We start from the raw sequence: 8531 nt of genomic DNA, 5'->3' as shown, positions 1-8531 counted from the left end.
GAGGGCGATTAAACAAATAAAAGTGTTATTTATATAGATAATGTTGTCTGTTGGTTTGATAAGACACTTTTGATCCCCTCATCACTTAAGCACTGTCCTTGTGTCCTTGGGCAAGACACTTCCACCTCCTTCAGTGTTTGTGTGAATGGGATGTTTCCATCTACAGAACAGCTCTACACTGGGGGTACACACTGTTACACTCTGGACAATTTTCATTTCAGCCAAATGATATACTAAATGAAAGCATGACTTTTATTGTTATTATTTTGGATATTTTTATTGCACTGAAAAACCTGTCTTTTCACTGTGAGCAGGGCTTGCATCTCCACAAACCTGACTCTTATTTTGGCTGTATGTAGGAAGGGCTCCACCTGCTTGTTTCCATGGAAATGTAGCTCTTTTGACTATTAAATTCTGCCCCTCCCACTTTTTCTGTAAACACTCTACACCACACCTTCTTTGTGGTGACACTTCAGTTAAGTGGGAAATGAAGATTTTGTGAAAAGTTTTGCAGCTAAAATATTTTATAAAGTTGTGTTCATTTGTGTCAAAAGTGCAATGTTTATGTGCAACAACAAATCAACACTGCACCGACTCAAAACCTTAAAATGAATGTAGTCCTTCTGTTGTCCCTCTGTTGTCCCTCTGTGGTCCCTCTGTTGTCCCTCTGTTGTTCCTGTGTGACTGTAGGGGGCTGTAGTGTCTGTGCTGTGACTGTAGGGGGCTGTAGTGTCTGTGCTGTGACTGTAGGGGGCTGTAGTGTCTGTGCCGGGGCAGTAGGGGGCTGTAGTGTCTGTGCCGGGGCAGTAGGGGGCTGTAGTGTCTGTGCTGGGGCAGTAGGGGGCTGTAGTGTCTGTGCTGGGGCAGTAGCAGTAGCGGGCTGTAGTGTCTGTGCTGTGACTGTAGGGGGCAGTAGTGTCTGTGCCGGGGCAGTAGGGGGCTGTAGTGTCTGTGCCGGGGCAGTAGGGGGCTGTAGTGTCTGTGCTGGGGCAGTAGCAGTAGCGGGCTGTAGTGTCTGTGCTGGGGCAGTAGGGGGCTGTAGTGTCTGTGCTGGGGCAGTAGGGGGCTGTAGTGTCTGTGCTGTGACTGTAGGGGGCTGTAGTGTCTGTGCTGTGACTGTAGGGGGCTGTAGTGTCTGTGCCGGGGCAGTAGGGGGCTGTAGTGTCTGTGCCGGGGCAGTAGGGGGCTGTAGTGTCTGTGCTGGGGCAGTAGGGGGCTGTAGTGTCTGTGCTGGGGCAGTAGCAGTAGCGGGCTGTAGTGTCTGTGCTGTGACTGTAGGGGGCAGTAGTGTCTGTGCCGGGGCAGTAGGGGGCTGTAGTGTCTGTGCCGGGGCAGTAGGGGGCTGTAGTGTCTGTGCTGGGGCAGTAGCAGTAGCGGGCTGTAGTGTCTGTGCTGTGACTGTAGGGGGCAGTAGTGTCTGTGCCGGGGCAGTAGGGGGCTGTAGTGTCTGTGCCGGGGCAGTAGCGGGCTGTAGTGTCTGTGCTGGGGCAGTAGGGGGCTGTAGTGTCTGTGCTGGGGCAGTAGCAGTAGCGGGCTGTAGTGTCTGTGCTGTGACTGTAGGGGGCTGTAGTGTCTGTGCTGGGGCAGTAGCAGTAGCGGGCTGTAGTGTCTGTGCTGTGACTGTAGGGGGCTGTAGTGTCTGTGCCGGGGCAGTAGCGGGCTGTAGTGTCTGTGCTGGGGCAGTAGGGGGCTGTAGTGTCTGTGCTGTGACTGTAGGGGGCTGTAGTGTCTGTGCTGGGGCAGTAGGGGGCTGTAGTGTCTGTGCCGGGGCAGTAGGGGGCTGTAGTGTCTGTGCCGGGGCAGTAGGGGGCTGTAGTGTCTGTGCTGGGGCAGTAGGGGGCTGTAGTGTCTGTGCCGGGGCAGTAGGGGGCTGTAGTGTCTGTGCTGTAGTGTCTGTGCTGGGGCAGTAGGGGGCTGTAGTGTCTGTGCTGTAGTGTCTGTGCTGGGGCAGTAGGGGGCTGTAGCGTCTGTGCTGGGGCAGTAGGGGGCTGTAGCGTCTGTGCCGGGGCAGTAGGGGGCTGTAGCGTCTGTGCCGGGGCAGTAGGGGGCTGTAGCGTCTGTGCCGGGGCAGTAGGGGGCTGTAGTGTCTGTGCTGGGGCAGTAGGTGGCTGTAGTGTCTGTGCCGGGGCAGTAGGTGGCTGTAGTGTCTGTGCCGGGGCAGTAGGGGGCTGTGCTGGGGCAGTAGTGTCTGTGCTGGGGCAGTAGGGGGCTGTAGTGTCTGTGCCGGGGCAGTAGGGGGCTGTAGTGTCTGTGCCGGGGCAGTAGGGGGCTGTAGTGTCTGTGCTGTGACTGTAGGTGGCTGTAGTGTCTGTGCCGGGGCAGTAGGGGGCTGTAGTGTCTGTGCCGGGGCAGTAGGGGGCTGTGCTGGGGCAGTAGTGTCTGTGCTGGGGCAGTAGGGGGCTGTAGTGTCTGTGCCGGGGCAGTAGGGGGCTGTAGTGTCTGTGCTGGGCAGTAGTGTCTGTGCTGGGGCAGTAGGTGGCTGTAGTGTCTGTGCTGGGGCAGTAGGGGGCTGTAGTGTCTGTGCTGGGGCAGTAGGGGGTTGTAGTGTCTGTGCTGGGGCAGTAGGGGGTTGTAGTGTCTGTGCTGGGGCAGTAGGGGGCTGTAGTCTCTGTGCTGTAGTGTCTGTGCTGGGGCAGTAGGGGGCTGTAGTGTCTGTGCTGGGGCAGTAGGGGGCTGTAGTGTCTGTGCCGGGGCAGTAGGGGGCTGTAGTGTCTGTGCTGGGGCAGTAGGGGGCTGTAGTGTCTGTGCCGGGGCAGTAGGGGGCTGTGCTGGGGCAGTAGGGGGCTGTAGTGTCTGTGCTGGGGCAGTAGGGGGCTGTAGTGTCTGTGCCGGGGCAGTAGGGGGCTGTAGTATCTGTGCTGGGGGAGTAGGGGGCTGTAGTGTCTGTGCTGGGGCAGTAGGGGGCTGTAGTGTCTGTGCCGGGGCAGTAGGGGGCTGTGCTGGGGCAGTAGGGGGCTGTAGTATCTGTGCTGGGGCAGTAGGGGGCTGTAGTGTCTGTGCCGGGGCAGTAGGGGGCTGTAGTATCTGTGCCGGGGCAGTAGGGGGCTGTAGTGTCTGTGCCGGGGCAGTAGGGGGCTGTAGTGTCTGTGCCGGGGCAGTAGGGGGATGTAGTATCTGTGCCGGGGCAGTAGGGGGCTGTAGTGTCTGTGCCGGGGCAGTAGGGGGCTGTGCCGGGGCAGTAGGGGGCTGTAGTGTCTGTGCTGGGGCAGTAGGGGGCTGTAGTATCTGTGCCGGGGCAGTAGGGGGCTGTAGTGTCTGTGCCGGGGCAGTAGGGGGCTGTGCCGGGGCAGTAGGGGGCTGTAGTGTCTGTGCTGGGGCAGTAGGGGGCTGTAGTGTCTGTGCTGGGGCAGTAGGGGGCTGTAGTGTCTGTGCCTGGGCAGTAGGGGGCTGTAGTGTCTGTGCTGGGGCAGTAGGGGGCTGTAGTGTCTGTGCTGGGGCAGTAGGGGGCTGTAGTGTCTGTGCTGGGGCAGTAGGGGGCTGTAGTGTCTGTGCCTGGGCAGTAGGGGGCTGTAGTGTCTGTGCTGGGGCAGTAGGGGGCTGTAGTGTCTGTGCTGGGGCAGTAGGGGGCTGTAGTGTCTGTGCTGGGGCAGTAGGGGGCTGTAGTGTCTGTGCCGGGGCAGTAGGGGGCTGTAGTGTCTGTGCTGGGGCAGTAGGGGGCTGTAGTGTCTGTGCCGGGGCAGTAGGGGGCTGTAGTGTCTGTGCCGGGGCAGTAGGGGGCTGTAGTGTCTGTGCCGGGGCAGTAGGGGGCTGTAGTGTCTGTGCCGGGGCAGTAGGGGGCTGTAGTGTCTGTGCTGGGCAGTAGTGTCTGTGCTGGGGCAGTAGGTGGCTGTAGTGTCTGTGCTGGGGCAGTAGGGGGCTGTAGTGTCTGTGCTGGGGCAGTAGGGGGCTGTAGTGTCTGTGCTGGGGCAGTAGGGGGCTGTAGTGTCTGTGCCGGGGCAGTAGGGGGCTGTAGTGTCTGTGCTGGGCAGTAGTGTCTGTGCCGGGGCAGTAGGGGGATGTAGTATCTGTGCCGGGGCAGTAGGGGGCTGTAGTGTCTGTGCCGGGGCAGTAGGGGGCTGTGCCGGGGCAGTAGGGGGCTGTAGTGTCTGTGCTGGGGCAGTAGGGGGTTGTAGTGTCTGTGCTGGGGCAGTAGGGGGCTGTAGTCTCTGTGCTGTAGTGTCTGTGCTGGGGCAGTAGGGGGCTGTAGTATCTGTGCCGGGGCAGTAGGGGGCTGTAGTGTCTGTGCCGGGGCAGTAGGGGGCTGTAGTGTCTGTGCCGGGGCAGTAGGGGGCTGTAGTGTCTGTGCCGGGGCAGTAGGGGGATGTAGTATCTGTGCCGGGGCAGTAGGGGGCTGTAGTGTCTGTGCCGGGGCAGTAGGGGGCTGTGCCGGGGCAGTAGGGGGCTGTAGTGTCTGTGCCGGGGCAGTAGGGGGCTGTAGTGTCTGTGCCGGGGCAGTAGGGGGCGCTGCAGCTCTGTGGTTGCCTGTGTGCTGCTCATAGAAGAAGCGCACTGTGCTGTTCATTCATGTTTTTATCTCACAGACTCTTTACTCTGGTGTTTTCTTTTCTTTAGATGAGACTTAACTCTGGGCTTTTCTTCTCTTTAGATCAAATAAACGCCTTTAAACGGGTTAAACTCTGTGTCACGCTGTTTTTAAACAGTTAAACCTCAGATTTTAGACTTCAGAGTGCTGAAATGGGACGTAAAGTGACGTTGGCGACGTGCTCTTTGAACCAGTGGGCTCTGGACTTTGAAGGAAACTTGGACAGGATCCTGAAAAGTAAGATTTAAACTTTGACTTCAGTGTGTTGATATAAAGGCTGAGGTTGAGGTTAGCCTGAGTCTGTGAGGTTTACAGAATGAAATAAAGTGACATAAATAAACCTGTTTGGAGCAGAGCTGTTGCATAACTCAGAGTCACGTGGTTTGATAATAAAAGTTTAAACAACATAAATCTGTGCGTTTCACAATAAAGTCTGTGCTATTTACCTCTGATGTGCTTTTATTCATTTAAACTTCAAAACTCATTAAAGATCCAATAAATATTTACAGTAAAATGTGTTTCAAAATCAAAATGATATGATTTGTGATGATTTGAAATAATAAAATGAGGTCACATCAGGTCAAACCTGCTCCTCCAGCAAAACTATGTGACAATGTAATGTATATGTGTAATGTGAGGATAAACATGATTTATTTTATGTAGATATTTAACCTTTTTAATTTAACCTGGGTTATTAAGCTGTTCCTTTACAATAGTAGTACTTTTATAATGACTTTTCTGCTCGTGCTGCAGGTATCGAGATCGCTAAATCTAAAGGAGCCAAGTACAGACTCGGACCTGAGCTGGAAATATGGTAATATTTAATTATTAAACTATATCATATTATTGTGCATATACATGTTATTATTGTGTGTACTGTTTGTTTACTTTGACACTGTAGATAACAGAGTCACATGAGCCACGTGGATCTGCAGCTCTGTCAAAAATATGATTAAACACTAAAGCAACACAGTTTGAACCACGACATGTCGCTGTAGAGAAATACTGCGACGAACGAGCAGTTTATGAAACATATTGTGCTTATATTGTGCTTATGTAGTTTTTATTGATATTTTATTGTGTTTTTATTGTCCTATAGAAGCTAGTTTCAAGTGTTTGGCCCTAAAAACACCACAGGCCACGCCCCCTAAAAACACCACAGGCCACGCCCTAAAAACACCACAGGCCACGCCCTAAAAACACCACAGGCCACGCCCTAAAACACCACAGGCCACGCCCTAAAAACACCACAGGCCACACCCTGAAAACATTACGAGAGCCTGCTCTTCAGACCAAAACTGCAGCTTCATTTGTTCATTTCTGTATTCTTCTGTCTGTTTCAGTGGTCATGCTTGTTTCCGCTTGTGTTTCAGTGATCATGGCTGTCCGTTTCTGTCTGTTTCAGTGATCATGGCTGTCCGTTTCTGTCTGTTTCAGTGATCATGGCTGTCCGTTTCTGTCTGTTTCAGTGATCATGGCTGTCCGTTTCTGTCCGTTTCAGTGGTTATGGCTGTTTTCGCTTGTGTTTCAGTGATCATGGCTGTCCGTTTCTGTTTCAGCGGTTATGGCTGTTTCCGCTTGTGTTTCAGTGATCATGGCTGTCCGTTTCTGTTTCAGCGGTTATGGCTGTTTCCGCTTGTGTTTCAGTGATCATGGCTGTCCGTTTCTGTCTGTTTCAGTGGTTATGACTGTTTCCGCTTGTGTTTCAGTGATCATGGCTGTCCGTTTCTGTCTGTTTCAGTGGTTATGGCTGTTTCAGCTTGTGTTTCAGTGATCATGGCTGTCCGTTTCTGTCTGTTTCAGTGATCATGGCTGTCCGTTTCTGTTTCAGTGGTTATGGCTGTTTCCGCTTGTGTTTCAGTGATCATGGCTGTCCGTTTCTGTCTGTTTCAGTGGTTATGGCTGTGCAGATCACTATTATGAGTCTGACACTTTGCTGCACAGTTTTGAAGTTCTTCGTAAACTTCTGGAGTCTCCGGTGACTCAGGACGTCATCTGCGACGTGGGAATGTGAGCACTCGTGTCGTTTAGTTCATTTACTTTATTGATTTATTTATTTATAATAAAACAAATAAATTATTATTATTATTTTTATTAATTTATTATTATGTCTTTCTAAATGTATGATTCATGCTCTTAAAGCTGTACTATGGAACTTTTTTTGTGGAGGGTTGGCTTCCTGTTTGTTAACACAGATGTAACTGCATAGAATATTTCTCAATATGGCATTAAACTTCTCTAGACCCATGGAAACAAGCACCGGGACAAATTTCAGGTCAGATCTGGGAAAGGCGAGCCACAGAGTGCACGTTGATCAAGGATATTCAAAAACACACTGTTATTTAATAAATGCAAAAAGGTTTTATGTTTAATGCCATACGGTGGAGCATTCCAGGAAAAACAAATACATCTCCATGGAGACAAGCAGGAAAAGTTATATTAAGCACCTTCACAAAAGTTACATAGTGGATCTTTAACTGAGGCGTAGCTTTAGTTTCCCCCTGGACCCTCAGTATATTTTTATAAAAATATTATTTAAATGAAAACAACTTGTGCTGGAATCATTTTGTTTGTCTGATGTTTCTAGGCCCATAATGCATCACAACGTGCGCTACAACTGCAGGGTGGTGTTCCTCAACAGGTCGGCTTCACTCTCCCACGTCACTCTCCCACGTCACTCTCCCGCTTCACTCTCCCGCTTCACTCTCCCACGTCACTCTCCCACTTCACTCTCCCGCTTCACTCTCCCACTTCACTCTCCCACGTCACTCTCTCGTTTCACTCTCCCGCTTCACTCTCCCACGTCACTCTCCCACGTCACTCTACCACGTCACTCTCCCGCTTCACTCTCCTACTTCACTCTCCTACTTCACTCTCCTACTTCACTCTCTCGTTTCACTTTCCTGTTTCACTTTCCTGTTTCACTCTCCTGCTTCACTCTATCGTTTCACTCTCTCGTTTCACTCTCTCGTTTCACTCTCCTGTTTCACTCTCCCGCTTCACTCTCTTGTTTCACTCTCTTGTGTCACTCTCCCGCTTCACTCTCCCGCTTCACTCTCCCGCTTCACTCTCCCACATCACTCTCCCACTTCACTCTCCCACGTCACTCTCCCACGTCACTCTCCCGCTTCACTCTCCCGCTTCACTCTCCCACGTCACTCTCCCGCGTCACTCTCCCGCTTCACTCTCCCACGTCACTCTCCCGCTTCACTCTCTCGTTTCACTCTCCCGCTTCACTCTCCCACGTCACTCTCCCACTTCACTCTCCCACGTCACTCTCCCACTTCACTCTCCCACGTCACTCTCCCACTTCACTCTCCCACGTCACTCTCCCACTTCACTCTCCCACTTCACTCTCCCACTTCACTCTCCTACTTCGCTCTCCTACTTCACTCTCCTACTTCACTCTCTCGTTTCACTTTCCTGTTTCACTTTCCTGTTTCATTCTCCTGTTTCACTCTCCTGCTTCACTCTATCGTTTCACTCTCCTGCTTCACTCTATCGTTTCACTCTCCTGCTTCACTCTATCGTTTCACTCTCTCGTTTCACTCTCTTGTTTCACTCTCCTGCTTCACTCTCTCGTTTCACTCTCTTGTGTCACTCTCTCGTTTCACTCTCTTGTTTCACTCTCCAGTTGCACTCTCCCGCTTCAGTCTCCCTCTTTTACACTCTTTTTCCACACAGAGTTGCTTCACTGTACCTTAATGTTTCAGGAGGATTCTTCTGATCAGACCTAAGATGGCTCTGGCTAACGTGGGCGTCCACAGGGAGCTGCGCTGGTTTTCTCCCTGGAGCCAAACCAGGTGTTTTATTTTAGAGAGATTCTGATTCATCTGATCTTTGGAGTGTCACCTCCTCTGGAGCGTCACCTCCTCTGGAGCGTCACCTCCTCTGGAGCGTCACCTCCTCTGGAGCGTTAAGTCTGGTGCGTCACCTCCTCTGGAGCGTCACCTCCTCTGGTGCGTCACCTCCTCTGGAGCGTCACCTCCTCTGGAGCGTCACCTCCTCT

General features: G+C 52.3%; 1 protein-coding gene across 1 annotated transcript in view; it reads left to right on the top strand.

Annotated features, from left to right (window-relative positions):
• Positions 1-4631: 4631 nt before the first annotated feature.
• nadsyn1 (NAD synthetase 1) overlaps positions 4632-8531 on the top strand; it is a 31171-nt gene continuing 27271 nt past the window's right edge. Inside the window, exons 1-5 of the mRNA XM_033986525.2 lie at positions 4632-4759; positions 5276-5336; positions 6416-6532; positions 7110-7163; positions 8236-8325. Coding sequence (XP_033842416.2) covers positions 4675-4759; positions 5276-5336; positions 6416-6532; positions 7110-7163; positions 8236-8325 — 407 coding nt within the window. The 5' untranslated portion in view covers positions 4632-4674. The remainder of the gene's footprint in view (positions 4760-5275; positions 5337-6415; positions 6533-7109; positions 7164-8235; positions 8326-8531) is intronic.

Source organism: Periophthalmus magnuspinnatus, chromosome 3 (assembly GCF_009829125.3).
Source record: "Periophthalmus magnuspinnatus isolate fPerMag1 chromosome 3, fPerMag1.2.pri, whole genome shotgun sequence".
In the NCBI taxonomy this organism is placed as follows: Eukaryota; Metazoa; Chordata; class Actinopteri; order Gobiiformes; family Gobiidae; genus Periophthalmus; species Periophthalmus magnuspinnatus.
This window is presented reverse-complemented; position numbering and strand designations above follow the sequence as displayed.